This window comes from Harpia harpyja, chromosome 12, assembly GCF_026419915.1.
Source record: "Harpia harpyja isolate bHarHar1 chromosome 12, bHarHar1 primary haplotype, whole genome shotgun sequence".
Taxonomy (NCBI): Eukaryota; Metazoa; Chordata; class Aves; order Accipitriformes; family Accipitridae; genus Harpia; species Harpia harpyja.
Genome location: NC_068951.1, coordinates 911,225 through 928,043, shown reverse-complemented (window position 1 = coordinate 928,043; position 16,819 = coordinate 911,225). Strand labels below are relative to the sequence as shown.

General features: G+C 57.4%; 1 protein-coding gene across 12 annotated transcripts in view; it reads left to right on the top strand.

The window, feature by feature from the left end:
- Positions 1-16,819, top strand: part of RAP1GAP2 (RAP1 GTPase activating protein 2) — an 82,509-nt gene that overhangs the window by 59,218 nt on the left and 6,472 nt on the right. For 10 of the 12 annotated variants that reach the window (XM_052803209.1, XM_052803206.1, XM_052803207.1 and 7 more), the window contains 19 exons: positions 704-739; positions 1,866-1,910; positions 2,487-2,519; positions 2,851-3,060; positions 3,623-3,726; positions 4,279-4,357; positions 4,835-4,888; positions 6,200-6,283; positions 7,477-7,577; positions 8,268-8,397; positions 8,563-8,718; positions 9,410-9,481; positions 9,908-9,994; positions 10,224-10,358; positions 14,367-14,504; positions 14,883-15,001; positions 15,312-15,425; positions 15,969-16,086; positions 16,479-16,605. In XM_052803209.1, coding sequence (XP_052659169.1) covers positions 704-739; positions 1,866-1,910; positions 2,487-2,519; positions 2,851-3,060; positions 3,623-3,726; positions 4,279-4,357; positions 4,835-4,888; positions 6,200-6,283; positions 7,477-7,577; positions 8,268-8,397; positions 8,563-8,718; positions 9,410-9,481; positions 9,908-9,994; positions 10,224-10,358; positions 14,367-14,504; positions 14,883-15,001; positions 15,312-15,425; positions 15,969-16,086; positions 16,479-16,605 — 1,942 coding nt within the window. The remainder of the gene's footprint in view (positions 1-703; positions 740-1,865; positions 1,911-2,486; positions 2,520-2,850; positions 3,061-3,622; positions 3,727-4,278; positions 4,358-4,834; positions 4,889-6,199; positions 6,284-7,476; positions 7,578-8,267; positions 8,398-8,562; positions 8,719-9,409; positions 9,482-9,907; positions 9,995-10,223; positions 10,359-14,366; positions 14,505-14,882; positions 15,002-15,311; positions 15,426-15,968; positions 16,087-16,478; positions 16,606-16,819) is intronic. The other 2 variants (XM_052803208.1, XM_052803214.1) reach the window with 1 other exon arrangement.

The window sequence follows — 16,819 nt, the reverse complement described above, 5'->3', positions numbered from 1 at the left end:
ATCTCTAGCCCACGTCACTGCTGCAGAGAGCCGGGAAACGTGGACCTCAGAGACCTGAGAGAACACCCAGGGAACAAAAGGAACCCAAAGAGATTGCCCAGCCGATGGTGCCAACGCTGTTGTGATTAGAAAAAGAAGTGACTAAAGAACCATTATCAAACCGTACACAGGGCGGGCTGGGAAATTGTTGGGGCTGAGCGTTACTGGGGATGGCGAACTGCAGCAGTGAAGCCCGAGCTCCGAGTCAGGCTGGACGGCAGCTCCCGTGGCTGGCAGCCGCCCGCTCGCGAGCAGGGAGTGCGACAAGCGCCGCAGCATCGCTCGGCCCGTCTTCTCAGGCTTTTTTGGAAATGAAATGCAGAGCAGGAGGAGTTAGGGAGGTGGGGATCTGCTGCCGGTCGCTGCTCCGTGCGCTGCCTGTGGCTGCAGCGAGGGCACTTGTTGTGGGATGGCCACTGGTCCCGGGAAGCCGGGGCGGCTGCAGGGCTCTGTCCCTGCCCGGCGGTGGGGCTGGACGGGGCGTGTTGAAGGCAGATGCCATCAGTTATGGAGAGAGTCCCTTATTGCTGTTCCTGTTGAGGGCCAGAGCCAGAGTGCCCGGTACGAGGTGGGGGGTCCGGTGTCCCTGCCTCGGTTTGGCTTGGGCTGGCTTGCCTCATGTCTGCTTTAATTGAACAGGAGGTTTCCTTCTTTTCTTTTTCAGTCTGCAGAATTCTTCGAAATGCTGGAAAAAATGCAGGTGAGCAGCAGCGTGCGTGCCAGTAACACGGGACTTTCCCCACCCGGCAGAGGCTGCAAGGACACAGATCCCACAGCACCTCGTACATTTAATGTGCTGGGAGGCCTTGTACGATCGTAACGTGGTTTGAATTGTGGCTGAAGTCGCCAGCGCTGTGTGAGCCCTGCTGAAAGGGGGCACGGCAGGCGCCTCCCAGCTCAAACCATGCAGAAGAGAGCTGTGCAGAAATGCCCCAGTGCGTGGGGGGGAAAGCAGTGGTGTCGGCAGCGTCTTCCTCCGAGGTTGTTCTGCATCTCCCCGAGCAGTTTCGCAGAAGAAGGTTTAGGTCTTGGCCTGTGTGTCACCAGGCAGGAGCACACGCTCTGAGACGCGGTCCCGTTGCTCCCTGGTAAAGCCAGGACGCCGCTGCCTGTCTTTGCAGATACAGAGCACGGCTGGGTCAAGCACCGTCTCGGTACCCCTCAGGTCAGGGCAAGGCGTTCCCTCGTCCCACACTAAAACACATCAGGATCTGCCCAAGGAGGAGGGTCAGGGGACCAGGGTGTCCCCTGGCATGTGCCTTGTCCCCACGGGAGGGGCGCGGGCAGGTGGCACTCAGCCCCGATGCCAGGATGCTCGGTGCTCCCCCAGCGCGGCACGGGCGAGCGCTAGCAAGGTTTGCCGTCCCGGCGCTCCTGCCTGGGACAGGCACTGCGAGACAGTCGGGGCCATCGCCCTGCCACACGTCGCGGCTGTTGTCCCTGCGCCGCAGGAAGGCAGCGCAGGGATTTCCTTTAGGAGCCCATCCCGGAGGAATTAAGGTGAAGCTGGAGTGGGATGTGGGGCATTTTGTGTTTGGTGCTGTGCTGGCACCTGGGAAACCTGCCTCACATTTAGACGTTTTCAGTGTGGTGTTGCTGTGTCCCAGGTCTTGTCCCACCACATCCCCGACACCCGTTTTTGCTGTGTTACGACAGGGTCTGTCCTGGCATGCTGGCAGCTCTGCCTTGTTCATCCTGGGTAGAAACACCCTCCTTTCATGCCACTCATGTCAGAGTGATTTCTGTGTAGCAAAATACTCTTGTGGTTTCATCTGTGTTGTTGAAAACATCTTAATAATTTGATTTATTCGTTTTGTTCCAAACAGGCACCAAAACTTGAAGAACAGAGAACTGGAAGCCAAAAACATAAGGTTGGTTGAATTTTGTTTCTTGCATGGATCTTTTCAAGTCATACCCTCACCTTATCTCAGGGCTTTAATGTGTATAGTCAAAGACAGTCACTCAAAGGACTAAAAAGGATTTAAATGTTGTCTAAAAAAAAGGCACTGATTGAATTGCAAAGATGAGAGAGTGGTGCCTGTAAATCCCTAATCCAGCTTTGTGTCCAAACCTGTGTATTTCAGCAGTGAGCTGTGTAAAATGGTTGGGTTCTGCCGCAGAGCTGAGAAACTTACACCGATAACGGAGTCCCCTTTGGAAAAGGATTTACCCTGCTGCAGTGCTTTCCTGCAGACCCCGAGCGGGGAGGCGTCCCCAGGCAGTGCAGTGACACTGCTCCCGAGGCTCGTGCCCATCACATGGTGACCTCACCTGGCAGCATTGCTCTCTGTTACCACCTGGCACTCGGTGCAGGGCGTTAGGACAGGAGGGACCAGTGCAGCGGGCGGCTGGCTGCGCTCCCCGCGTTGGAGGTGCAAGGCTGTGGTCTTAAGGGATGGCTGGTGGGGAACAGACAGTCATACGCGCTGTTTTGATTCCTTTTTCAGGAAGACTACATCCCGTACCCCAGCATCGATGAGGTGGGTGCCCTGAACCACCCTGAACGCCTTCAGGCCAATGCCTTTCCAAAATTGCTAATAACAGGGGAATTGGTGGAGATCCTGTTTCCGACAGGGGCTGCGCAAAGCATGCTCCCCGTCCCCCCCTTTGCGGTTGCTGCTTTTCCTCGGTAGCACGTGCCCTCTTCTAGGAGAGAGAGAAGAGGTTTCAGAGAGGGGCTGGATTTGTCCCCTGCTGTGCTGGGGCTCGGGGCTGCTGTGGGAGGGGGGGGCAGGACACGGGGCGATGAGCCCCTGCACCCCACATCCGCACCCCGGTCCTGCCCGACCCCTCATGGGCACATGTCTGCAGATCCTAGAGAAGGGCAGCCCGTACCCGCTGATCATCCTGCCCCAGTTCGGGGGATACTGGATCGAAGACCCGGAAAACCTCGGCACGCCCACCTCGTCCGACAGCAGCATCTGCGAGGAGGAGGAGGAGAACCTCAGCCCCAGCACCTACGGCTACAAGCTGGAGTGCAAAGGAGAGGCCAGAGCCTACAGGAAGCATTTTCTGGGGAAGGTGGGTGCCCCTGCCGCAGGGGCAATTGGTCAGCTGAAAATTGCATACCCCCCCCCCCCCCGAAAAAAAAAAAAGAAATTCTAAAACTGTGAGCAAAATGGGCAAATTTTGCAACTTCCCTCTTTGCAAGGAGAGGAGGGGACTGGCGGGTTACCGGCCGTGGCAGTGATGGCCACGCACACAGCCTCTGCCCCGGCCCCCGCAGCTGGCAGGGCCCCCCCAGGACAGCGGGTGGGCATGCTGGCTCTGAGCCTGCCCCGTCTGTGGGGACCTGGGGCTCGGCCGGACTCGGGGGACCCGGCGCGGCAGCCACCTGCCTGCCCTCTTGCTCACAGTCTCGTAATCCTCTTTCTCCCTCTGCACAAAGCGGAGAGCAGAGTGCTAAAGTCCATGGGCAGAGGGATTAAAGCCATGGTCCCCATGAGGAGGGGTGCGAGCGTGTGTGCCCGAGGGCAGGAGGGTGTCGGGATGGCAGGCGAGTCCTCTGCTCCGGCCGGGGCGCGGGGCAGTGTCCTTGCCATCAGCAAGCTGCCTCCCCTAATGCGCCGTTTTCTATTTTTAGGATCACTTAAATTTTTATTGTACAGCCAGCAGCCTTGGGAATCTGATCCTTTCTATTAAGTGTGAGGAGGCAGATGGCACTGAATATTTAAGGATTATACTCAGGTATGGAAAAAAAAGCTTTGTTTAACAAAATATTTTCTCTTTAGGAGTCCCTTGTTTTTTTCCACAGTAAATGTTAGAGCCGGGGTGGCAGCACGCTGGCTGTTGCACATGGAGGGGCTTGGGGTGGAATGGGGAGCAGCAGCATCATCCTTTTACTGTATCTGCGCTGGGACTGCCTGACCCCCGATAATGAACATGAGACTTTGATCTGTTGCTAAACCCGCTGAAACTGAGTGTAAACCTCTCGGTGACACGGGATAATACCAATCACATCTATCGCCATCCCTCTGTAAGCTGACAGGACCCAGTGTGTCTGAACTATCATGTCATTTCCCTCCAGACTATGAATATTTTAAGAGCTGCAGAGATGAGAAGAAAAATTGAGCTTTTGCTTACTAATCAGGCCCAACAAATTCTGCAGAACATTGTTTCCCAACAGCCAGCGGAGTAGCCCTGCATGCATGCCACAGGGCTGGTGAGCGGGGGGCTGCAGCCAGCGTCTCTTCGCCTTAGACACTACCTGATGTCTGCTCGTTTCTTTTTCTTTGCTAGGTCCAAAGTGAAGACGCTGCATGAAAGGATCCCCCTGGCAGGATTTAGCAAGCTCCCTAGTATCCCCCAGATTGCAAAGGTAAAATCCCGGGCTGGGCTGGGGATACCTGCAGCAAAATCCGCGCCGCTGCGCCTGGCACCTTGGGCAATGTTGGGCAGCGTTGGGCAGCGTTGGGCAGCATTGGGCAGCGGTGCCTGGGCTCTCAGGTCCAAGGGCGCTTGTTGAGTGGTGGTAAGCGCTGTCCCTGCTGTTGGTTTCCTGCTGATTCTGGGCAGGTCACTGGTTGATATCTGGGGGAAGAGGTGAGGACGTGGCAGCACCTTTGACCCATGGAGAGACCAGGGACCTGTCTTCCTGCATCCTCAGTTTGGTACCCGCCAGGCCACAGGGCATCCCAATGAGAGGATGTGAAGAGGGGAGCTCCTGCAATCAGAGTCTGGGTTTAGTTCATTTATAAGACATTCACAGCCTTGCCATGGAGTTTTGGCAGGACAGGGGTGTCTGTCCTGCGCACCCGGAGACCCGGCACTGACTGCTCTTTCCCCTTGCCCACAGGCCTTCTGCGATGACGCCTCCGGGCTGAAGTTTAACCCGGTTCTGTACCCCAAGGTGAGGTAACTTACCCCAAGTCGGTCATGTATTCAGCAGAGGTCAGATAGAGTTAACTCTCCCCTTTTCTCCAAGATCCAACAGCTACTTTGATAGAGGGCATGGATGTTTGTACTGCATCTTTCTAGCTCTCTAGAGCTGCAAAAGGGATGTGAGCTGCGCAGCGGTAGTGGGCCATGCGTGCGTCTGGGCAGCAGGTTAGCTAACGGCCATCTGATGGCATGAGCCTGCCACCGTCTTGTTCTGTCAACTGGCCGCCAAGGATCGATGGCACTTTGGTATTAATCTGCCCTTGGATCATGGGGAAGGAGGGAAAGGTGACTGCCTGTGGGGTGTAAAACCAACCTGGATCTTGGTTTGGTGCCTTAAGGTTTGCTTGAAACCCGGTGAGACGGGTTGAGTCTATGCTCGAGAAGCCCTGCAGGAAGAGATGTAGAGGTGGGTGGGTCACTGCGGGGGCCGGGGTTTTTTATCCGGGTGGCAGTCCCCACTGGTGATGTACCTGGACTGACTCACCTGTTCTGGGATCGCTCCTTCTTGTGTGAGCTCTTGTGCTGCCATAGAGACCCGCTCCCGGGAAGGTACAAAGCACATCCATCATTTTCAAGTACCTTTTATGTTGAAGACCTTTTCTGTGGCAGGCACAGCAGTAAGTTATAAGGCAGTTTCATCACCCTTTGATGTAGCCAAGGTCAAACTGATTTTGTTCATCCATTGTCATTATTGATGTTGCTATCAAACCCTTATCTGGAAGTTTGAGAACAGCCGATGCCCAGTCGGGGAAGACGGACGTCTCTGACTCAGTCCCCGCAGAGTGAGGCTGGGACTGCGGTGCTGGAGCACTGCGGGAACTGCCATTATTTGCACCCGAAGGGCCCCAAACTCCCCCAGAAAACCTGCAAGAGGTCAGGGCTCCCCGTGCCCCCCCCACCATGCCTGGGCGCTGGGGCCACAGCTCGTGCCCACCCGAAGCCCACAGGCATCCAGGCAGTCTGTCGGCGGTGGAGGCTGCAGGGATGCTGATAACCAAAACCGGGGCCAGTGTTGAAATCTTTTGGCCTAATTATGTGGAAATTTGGCTTCTGCCCCCCTTCCACTCCCTCGGGCGCTGCTGCCGTACCCCACTGCAGCTCCGGTGGTCTCTCCCCCGCTGCCCGCCACGAGGAGCCGTACCGCGGCCGGTGGGCGATGGCGAGCGTGCCGAGCGGAGCTGTGAGCCTGGCCAGCAGCCTGCGCCGAGCAGGGTTTGCTCTGCCGGACATCACGTTTTGAACTACCGAATGAAATAATTCGTATTTTGTTTTACTGCAGGCATCCCAGATGATAGTGTCTTATGATGAACATGAGGTCAACAACACGTTCAAGTTTGGTGTGATCTATCAGAAGTTCAGGCAGGTGGGTAATCCCCGTGCCGTTCTTGTGGAGCGCATCCCTGCTTGCCAGAGGTCTGTGTTTCACAAGTGCAAATTCAGGCCTGCAGTTAATTCTGTCACGTGCAACACGTTGTGTTACTGGGTGTCCTCACTAATAATGCATTTCTCATTGCTCGGATGTTTCCCCGACTCATTAAAAAATGATGTGACTGAAAAAATTCAGTATGGAAATCAGCCCACAAGCTGCTGTAGGGAAAAGTGGATGTGAAAACGGATTTTAGCAGGCGTGGTATTTTAATCAGATATATGTTTAGACACTGAAACAGTTACAGTTGTCTGGGAGGACTGTGGGCTATGAAGACATGCGTTTGCTGAAAATGCTATTAGCCGAGGGACTCCGGATGGGGAGTGCAGAGGCAGCTGAGTCTTATAACTCACCAAAGATTATTCTGACAGGCACTCTAATTATCTCTACATATTGCGTTTTATTTTGGATTGAGTAATTCACGCAAGATGATAATTAAGGTCTCATTGTTTTGAAATATAGCACGCAAGGGACGATGAAGACTTGGATTTTCCAATGTAGAATCCATTTGTGTTTTGGTATTTCCTAAACGTTACCGTAAGGTCCTTGCTGTTGGTCGGAAGTCACTCTCAGCAGCATCGCCTTCGGGTGCCAGCTGGGGAGCGGAGGCACCCCGGGACGAGGTGCTGGTCGTGTCCCCGGGGACCCCATGGATGGGGCAGGAGGTGTCAGGAGACGGTTAGGCAGGGAGAGGTGGCCTGAGCAGAAGTCACCATCAGAGCCAGGGTGGGACGGGTTCCTTTCTCTGTTGCTGTGGCACTTTTGCTGATAGCAGGCTTTGATTTTAAGAAGATGCTCGGAGCAGGGTGACATGCAAGAAGGCACGTTTTGAAGGGACCTTTTGCCTTAGTGGTGTCCGTGGTCGTTGTGTCCGAACCACCCGCAGCCCAACCGAGGAGCAGCACCGGGAGGTCCCCAGGGGCGCAGGGCTGTCCTCGCGCGTGGCAGCCACTGGGGATGGTGGCTTTGGTCACGCTCGGCTCAGGCAGCTCAGAGGCCGCTGTGGCTCCGTCAGACCAACGCCGCGGTGGCAGAGCCGTGGCCAGACCCTCCGCCTTCCCCCGGGAGCCGGCGTCTGCTGCAAACAGGCAGGGCTGGGGCTCTCAAAAGATGCGCCCTGTGTTTTGTAGACCCAAGAGGAGGAGTTGTTTGGCAATAATGAAGAGAGCACTGCCTTCAAGAACTTCCTAAGTTTTCTGGGAGACACCATAACACTCCAGGACTTCAAAGGGTAAGTTAAAAAGAATGATTTTACAAATACATTTAACAAGAGACCATGTCATATGTAAAAATATCTGCCATGTGAGAACAGAAGTCATCTCGCTCATGAGCGGGATGTACAGAGCAGAAGCGAATATAGCTTTGGCTTGTTTTTCAAAGCCGGGGGAGTTTTCCGAAAAAAATTTGGAGCTGCCAAGAGAGAAAAACTTCCTTTCCTGCAGTTTTGAGGTTGTGAGAAAATCTGGCTATATTCAGCCATAGACGAAAGGAACTTTGTTTGGAAACTCGCCCTATCCGGTGCCGCGGGCTCAGCCGCGGCGTGCCTCCAGGGCAGTCGCTGCAGCAGCCACGGTGGGGGCAGAGACCCCCCGCTGCCGGTGAGGGTTGCGGGCTGGCAGGCGCGGGCAGCCCACCGCAGCAGCACTTGGGGCTGCTGGTCCCGTGACTGGCACCCACGGCTGCGGTCAGCCCCGACCAGCCAGCACCGCTCTGCCGCGCACCCTGAATTTCAGACGGGTGATGGTGATGCTTGGTTACAATACGTGACGCACAGTTTGTTCTTTCCCGTTTGCTCGCTACTAGATAAAGATAAATGAGCTGGTTTGTTCTATCACCCTGTCCCCTGACAGCCGCCGGCGGTCTCTGTTAAGCTTTCAATTAATATTTCTTCGTTTCTCCCTGCCTTTCCCTTCGTCTCCAGTTTTCGAGGAGGTCTGGATGTCAGCCACGGGCAGACGGGAGCAGAGTCTGTGTACACGGTGTTCAGGGACAGGGAGATAATGTTTCATGTCTCTACAAAGCTGCCTTTTACCGAAGGAGACACACAACAAGTAAGAGAGATGAGCTTCCTCGCACCGAAGCGTCTGAGCCGGGGTGCGCTGGCGCTGCTCTGCCCAGTGCCGGCACTGCAGCCTGCGCGCCCGGAGCTGGTGTTTGCTCCCGAGGGAGCAGAACCGCCTGGCTTTGCCGACCAGATGTTTTCCCTTTCTGCTTAGCTCCAGAGGAAGAGGCACATTGGCAACGACATTGTGGCCATTATCTTCCAAGAAGAGAACACGCCTTTTGTCCCAGACATGATCGCCTCCAACTTCTTGCACGCCTACATTGTGGTGCAGGTGGAAAACCCCGAGGCAGATAACACGACATACAAGGTGAGGGGAATCGCGACTTGCACGTGCCCATTTTTGCTTCTGCATCTCACGCCGAGGTCTGGAGGCAGCTGCCCAGCGGCTGCCCTGCCCGTGTGCTCAGCAATACAACCAGTATTATACCTAACTGACATATGTATGTGTGTATTAAACATACATATACACACACACACACACGTATATTTATGTATGCACTATCACGTAATGCGTTTACATACGTATGTGTATAAAATATGTGCGTGTATAATAGCATGCTCATTTGCTAAAGATTTTTGATGCTACTCAGTATTTGAATAAGCCTCCGAACAGCTCATACCCATCTAACACATCACTCAAGTGTAGGTAGCATAAACCCTGTTACCTCTCTGTTTTCTAGTAAGAGAACCAGAGCCACAAATGAAAACAGAATTCATAGGAAGTAAATGTAAAAAGCATGCATGGTTAACTCTCTCATGAAAGCGGGAGCGATGACGGATGAAGGCTGGGGAGGAGCGGTCTGTCTGGCAGGGCGAGGGCTGTGGGGTGCCCCTTGGCTCTCAGGCGCTGGTGCATCTCGGCTGGGCTGGACTGGGCTGGGCTGGGGAGAGCATCGCCAGCCCCACGCTGGCCACCCTCCAGGAGAGGGACATCTCTGTGCTGGGTGATGCCCTGCCCTGCTGCACCCACAGGAATAACGTTTCTCTTGGCTCCGCAGGTGTCGGTCACGGCCCGGGAAGATGTCCCCTCCTTCGGGCCGCCCCTGCCGAGCCCGCCAGTATTCCAGAAGGTAAGAGCTGAGATGGGAAGCATGTTCCAAGCCATAAAAAAAAATATATGTGTATGCCTGAGATGTTTCCAAGCTCACCTGCTTAGGGAAAACGTGACTTCTGGAATCTATATGGATTTATTTTGATTTCTAGTGAGGCCCATGGGGTTTATGGTAGGGCGGGAGGCCGCGCACCATCACACAGCATAACCTGTGCAAGGCGGCAGCTGCGGCTCTGCTGCCGGGGCACCTGTGTCAGTGTGGGGGGGACGGCCAGCGCAGGAGGGCACCCCGAGCCCATCTGGGGTTTTCCACCAATGCTCCCACATCTGGAGGGGGCTGCAGGGTGCTGTGAGCTCGGTTTTTGGGTCGGTACAGCTCCAGTACCAGAGACACGCAGAGTCTTACGACAGTGGGTGTTTTCCACCGTGGCTCTCTCCCCACCAGAGCCCCGAGTTCCGGGAGTTCCTGCTGACCAAGCTCATCAATGCCGAGAACGCCTGCTGCAAGTCCGACAAGTTTGCGAAGCTGGAGGTAACGTCGCCCACCCGCCCCTGCCCAGCACCACGGCCGGCGCAGGGAGGCTGTCGGCATCCCTCCCCGAAGCCGCGTTTCCCTGGGCTGAGCTGGGTCAGCGCCTGCAGGCACGAGTGACCGGAGTGTGCCCGTGTCTCAGCTCACTGGATGGCCGCGGGACCCCGCGGGTCGGTGCCGCTGCCCCCTCCCTCGGCACCCCCGGCTGAGCCCCTTCTCGCTCCCCCAGGACCGGACACGGGCCGCCTTGTTGGACAACCTTCACGACGAGCTCCACGGGCACACGCAGACCATGCTGGGGCTGGGGCCGGAGGAGGACAAGCTGGAGAACGGGGGCCACGGAGGCTTTCTGGAGTCTTTCAAGGTAAAGCCCTGTCCCTTGCCAAAAGCGGAGTTAAAATGCACCCGGGGCTGGCAAAGCGCATTTTAGTGGAAGGTGCGGATGAGCAGCGTTGGGGGACGAGAGATGTCCCCTGAGAGCAGAGCGGCGGCAGGAGGTGGGAGCTCGCTGCCACCACTGCCCGCTCAGCCAGCCAGTACCCAAGCTGGTCCCAGTGGGAGCAGGCACAGGCTGCGTTGTTGGTCAGTGCCACCGTCGGGGTGACCTCTCCAGAGCCCCTGAGCACCTCCTCTCCCGCCAGCGTGCTCTGGCGTTCGCCGTGTCTCCGGAGGGGTCTCGGTCCAGGGCCAGCACCCCAGCGCGGGCTGCGCCTGCAGTCGGGCTTCGCTGCTGCAAGGCAAGTCCTGCTCGTGTCCCCGGGGTGCTGGCTGTCCCCGCTGTGCCACCCTGGCTGCAGGACGGGGCTCGGGCTGGGGGGGGGGAGGACGCCCAGGGGTGGCTGCCACAGCAAATGGGCAGGAGGTGGTTGTCATGGTGTTAAATGGGAGACACAATGAGAGGTGCTGGGTGCGGAGAGGGGAAATGGTGCTGAGTGTGTGCTGGGAGGGGTTATTGGGGGTGTAAGGGGAGAGAAGGGAGAGCGGGTTGGGAGAAACGGGGGGAGGAGAAAAAGAAATGAGATAAAATGATGTGGACGAAACTGAGCCACCATTGGAGGTAGGGACAGGGACCAGCTGGGCGGTGGGGGACGTTCCTCGAAATGGAGGGGCAGCTCTTGAGTCTCAGGGGATGAGCTGTTGCCAGAAGTCTCCGGTGAGGCTCCCCTGCGACAGCGGTGGGAAGGGCTGGCACGTGTAAATCTGGGCTGCGCTCACGGGTGGGTGTTCAGCGGAGCCCCCCAGCCAGGGCACCGCGTCCCCGCCGTGGGTGACGCCTGTGGCCGTGCTTCTGCCCGTGCAGCTCCCCGACGCTTCTCCCCATCCTGCTCCTGGTGTGTCGGCTCTGCCTGGCAGAGGCCGTTTTAGCTGCATCTGCAGCGGGGAGGGGTGCTGGTGTGTGGGGGGGGGTGGCCGTCACCGTCCCGGGTGGAGGAGCTGCCCTGGCTGGGGCTGTACGGAGACAACTCCTGCAATTACCTTGTAGGCACAGTTTTCTCTGTAGTACAGAGAAACAGGCGCTGGTAGGAGATGAGTCACCTCATCCTGCACCCAGCGGCTCCAGAGGAGGGGTGAGCAGCTCCCTGGCCCCCGCTGTGGGAGTGGGTGGAGGCTCAGGTGTGTCCTGTTTAGATATGAGATACGTCGTAGAAATGGAGATGCTGGGCAGTCACGTCGCAGTGTTCGCTTCAGGGTCTGAGGCGTTGGTGTTAAATAATCATTTTTTTGCACGCTTTTTGCGTACGAGAAAGTGGACTTTGCTTTCTTGGCATTGCAGGGTGTGCCGGGGCAGGCGGTGAGTTCCGTGGTCCGGGCTGGGCTGCGTTTGCCCAGCCGCCTCGGGACCGCGCTGCTGGGCTGCCTGCTAGCTTATGTCCTCCACCGCGCGCTGTCAGAGTGAACGGGGGAGAGGAGAGACGGTAAATAAGAGGGCTGGGAGGGGGCGAGACCTGATCCCCACGGTTTCGTTTTGACCGGCTGCTCAGAGGAAAGCGGAGCTTGTTTCTGCTGGGCTCTGAGCAGGCGAGAGGGCTGCCTTCGCCTCCCTGCTGCAGGGAGAGAAGCCGCTGGCCAGCCCCCCTGCCCCGGGAAGGGGTGTCGGGGTGCCCCACAGAGCTCCGCAGCCTCGGCAGCCCTGGGCAGAAACCCTCCTGCCTGCACGGCACGAGCGGCCGCCAGAGCTGCTGGCAGCAAAGCAAGCAACCGGTTACTTTTATCTGCAAACACTGTCAAATTTTGTATGAATTGCTGACCCTAATAAATCAGGTCTGATGGACTCTTGCTTGGTGTTTGTTACTGCATGGGCAGGAGGGGACAGCCGCGGGGCTGTCGGGGTGGCCGTGGTCCCCGGCACGGGCTGGGTCTCGGTGAGAGGTTGGGGTTGCAGCTCCCACTTACCCTGGTGCAGGTCCGCCTGCAGCTCAGTAACCCCTGGAGCCAGCAGCAAACTGGTGCTTGTGCACCGGGGATACAGTGCCGGGCATCTCCAGAAATCTCGCCCTTGATGGCTTGTTTCCTCCAAAATCTCTTTACCTTGAGCTGGGATTCAAGGGGCTGGAGGAGAGGTAGCCATGGCGCAGTGGATAGCGCAGCAGCAATTCAAAGGGAATAGCTGCGAAGAGAAACTTTCCTTTAATTGGCACACTGGCATCACAGTCCAGTTTGGGCTCCCGTTACTATGGTGACTACAATAATTGAAATATGGGTGTAGATTTTTTTTTTAACTTGTGCATTTCGCTGCTGCTTTTCATAGCGTGTGCCAGACTTCCAAAAGATCTCGTGGTCGTATTTGTAAGTGCTTGGGACAACAACTGAGAGAAGACTTTAAAAATAGTTCAGGTCCTGTTTAAGCACCCAGATGAGTGTTCGGATCTGCAGAAGGTCTCTGCCTCCGGTATGCGCAGCTCTGCTTGCAACTGTTTGAGTCAAAACAGGTCACAGCAGTCCTGTTCCCGCGCTTGTGCCTCCGATGTCCGCAGAGCCCGGCCGTTGGTCCTTTCCCAGGGGACGTGGAGAGCTCCACGGGGGCTGTGAGTCCCATCGTGTCCATACCCAGCGCGGCACATCTCTGGGCTCTGCCGCAGAGGTGGGTTAGACTCGGTGCTTCTTGTCTGTGCCAGGGCAAGGTACGCCTGGCCGTGGGCATCCCTCGGTGCGCGGAGCTCCGGTGGTGCTCCAGCTCTCCGGGGCAGCCGGAGGGAACAAGGGCACAAGGCCTGGCACTGGGCATCTCGCTCCCATAAAACCCAGCCTGTGCCAAAACGGACACGGATGTTTCAAGGCAGCTGGGAACAGGCTTTGGTTTGCTGCGTGAGCAAGGTGCCTAAGGCTGTGCGGGAAACGCAGCCCTCAGCCTGGACTGGGAGGAGGCCGCAGGCGCTTTGGTCGAGCGGTTGGATTGCAGGAGGAGTTTGGTGCAGCGGCAGTCGTGGTCGTTGATTTGCTGCGTCCAGCAGCGGGGATGCAGCAGGAGAAGCCACACCAGGCTGCAGCACTGGCACAGAGCACGGTGGGCTCTTGGCTGGAAGCTGTGCCTAGACTCAGTGATGCGGCTCAGGCAAGGGCAGTCCAGAGGAAAGCGTGTCCAGAGCCTGGGGGATCGTGGCTGATGTGAAGAGTGAAGGGAGGGGGCTGTTTGGTTGGGAGAAATGAAGACCGAAGGGAGCAGGGAGAGTCTGTGGCTGCCATGGGGATGATGCTGTGCAGCTCATCTCCAGGTCTCTTACAGAGATGGATGGGCCAAACCAGCAGCAGCAGAGGTTCAGGCTAAAAGTATTTTTGAAGCATAAGCACCCTGAAGAACAGAAGTACTTTTGTGAAGCGGCTGTGAAGCCTCCAGCTCTGGGGATGTTTTGGGGCAGGTTGGAGAGGTCCATCAGCGCACAGGAGAGGTGCAGGCAGGGCAGGAGGCTCCGCCTGGGACCCGTCCTCTCCGAGTCCAGTTTGAATCGCGGGGCGGGTGTGTGCATCCAGACACTGGCTTACAACTCAGCTGCGGTCCCCGTTCCTGCTGAGGGGCTTTCGGAGGTCGGCCGGGCAGGAGGCAGCGCTCCGGGGCTCATGTCTGCCGCTCCTGGTCCTGTAGCTGCAGTCCTCGGCCCTCGCACGCAGTGTCGGGGGGCAGCGGGGGGAAAATCTGATTTTGTGGCTGTGGGGCTCCCCGAGGGGCGGCGTATCCTCCGGCTGTGCGGTGCAATGGCTTGCTGCCGTTACCTGTCGGATTGTTGTTGGTGTGCGCTGGCTCTCGGGGGGAGGACCAGGCAGGTTGCTCTCTGATGTGCTTGGGAGAGACCTGGGGCTGGGGAGGGAGGGGGTTTGGGGTCGGTGCCCCGCAGGGTGGTGATGACCTGCTGTCCCCTGTCCCCTCCGGCCTCAGAGAGCCATCCGGGTGCGCAGCCACTCCATGGAGACGATGGTGGGCAGCCAGAAGAAGCACCACGGTGGCGGCATCCCGGGCAGCCTCAGCGGGGGCATCGCGCACAACAGCGGCGAGGTGACCAAGACCACCTTCTCGGTGAGCGCGGCCGCGTGCCCTCCGTCCTGCTGTCCCTCTGTCCATCCCTCTCTCCCCAGCCTGGCAGGGCACTGCAGTGTGCTGACGTAGTCTGGCAGTCCCCTGCACAAGCAGTGAGTGTAAAGGCGAGAAAACTTGAGCAGAGCATGATTTTATGAATGCTCAGGTTGGGCTTGTTTTGTGGGAGAACCAAAGATTGGCTTCCGGGGGTTTTCAGCCCCAAAGTGCAAAGGAGATACAAAAGAAATTCTGGCATTATGTGTTTTCGGATGCACAGGCTGAGAATTGCGGGCAGCATGGTTCCTCCTAGGATGTTTAGTCTTAGGAGCTTCTAGGAGGGAGCTTTGCTCTCCAACCTGGACTGTTCTGTGCTTTCAGCCCCCCGTACCAGCGGCTGCTGCCAAGAACCAGTCCAGGAGCCCCATCAAGCGCCGTTCAGGGCTGTTTCCTCGCCTGCACACGGGCTCTGAGAGCCAGGCGGAGAGCAGGACAAGGTGGTAAGTTTGACATCGCCCTTGTTGAAAACCCCTATTGCATGTTAAACATTAGAGAAGCTGTTGGTGAGTGCTGGAGACCTTGCCTGGGGCGCAGCCTCCCCTTTCCACACAAGCCAGCAATGAGAGCTGCTTTTGCTGTGTTTGAGGAATTGTGCCTTGGATCCCTTCCCTCTGTTTTAAATCGAAGTGGTGGTATCCAGAGAGCATCTGTGACTCTTACAGTTTAGCATTTGGTGTTGGGGAGTATAATTTGACCATCCTTTTTAAGTCTCTTGTATAACTCATGCAACCTGTCTCTTTGTGCCCTCAGCGACAGTGTTTCTGGAGCCCAGAAGACACCAGATTTGGGACATTCTTCCCAAGAAATGAAATCTGAAACCTCGTCCAACCCAAGCTCCCCTGAAATATGCCCCAACAAAGACAGGTGAGCCAGGAAGAGCCCCATCCTCCTCCAACCAGAGCTCAAGTCACCCTGTAGCTCACAGACCATGAGGAACTTTGTCAAACAAAACCATCTTCAGGTTTTACTATAAATAAGTTTGATATTAAGGGAGGGAAAAAAAAAAGATTCTGGTGATTCATGAGCACAGCTCCTTTATGGTCTGAAAATAGCCATCTTTAAAAAGAAGAGGAAGAGCAAAGAGCAGTATTTGACAGAAGTTGCCCAAACCCTCACGGCACGGGAGCTGGGGAGGTCCGTGGTGCCCATCCCTCCCTGCCACCGGGGAGTCAGCCTGACCCAGGGGTTTCTGCTGGTGGCACCCACCAGCTGCTTTATCCCATGCTTTTGGAAACGGTGACTTACAGAAGCACCCCGCTATGTTCATCCCTACGGCAGCAGCTTTGCTCTGCGGATGCGCAGGAGGGTCTGTCCCCGCTGCCGTAGCCCAAGGGGCGCATCTTTCTGAGTGACAAAGCTTTCTGAATGACAACCACGTGCCCTTTGTTTTGTTTTGCCTCTTTCTAGGCCGTTTATTAAGCTGAAAGAGAACGGGAGGTCGAACATCTCCCGTTCCTCCTCGAGCACCAGCAGCTTCAGCAGCACGGCAGGGGAGAGCGAGACCCTGGAGGAGTACGACAGCGTGGTAGGCACCGAACCCACCCCGCGGCACGCTCGGGCTCGGGACCCTGCGGCTCCGCGTGTCCCTGGGCTTCCTGCTGCCTCCGGACCCTCGGGTGGTCTCTGTGTGCGGGAAGCGCCCCGTGGCCCCCCCCGCCAGGTGCCTCCTCCCCGCTGGCATTGAGGGACTTAATCCCGTCTGCGGGTACGGGCAGGAGGAGGGTTGGGGTGCCCGGTGGGACACCCCAGCGAGCTTTGGCATGCACTGGGCAGCGCTCGGCACACTGGGGCCGGGAGGTTGCTCCGTCAGGCTGAGGTCTCCCGCTGACGAGCAGGGCTGTAACGGGGCATCAGCAGGGCGCGGGGAGAAAAGCTGGCTCACAAGTGAAAGCCGTGTCCCAATCTCTCTCCGTGCAGGGAAGCCAGCCATCTACGGCATCGCCGTTCAAGCAGGACGTGTTTGTCTACAGCGCTTCGCCCGGCAGCGAGAGCCCGAGCGTGGGGGCCACGGCCACCCCCGTGATCATGAGCAGGAGCCCCACAGGTGGGTCACGGGAGGGCTGGGGGGAGGCACCGGCTCTGCCTTTGCTCCTGCAGCCCCTGGGGTCCCGCAGCGGTGGGTCAGGATGGGGTCTGTGGGTCTGGGACGGAGAAGCCCCCTCCCCAGCCTTGCCCGGGCTGCAGGCAGCTGCCGAAGGTGATGGGACGAAGCAGCGGCCGCGCTCGCCCTGGCGGGACAGGCATCCCACGGGATGCGG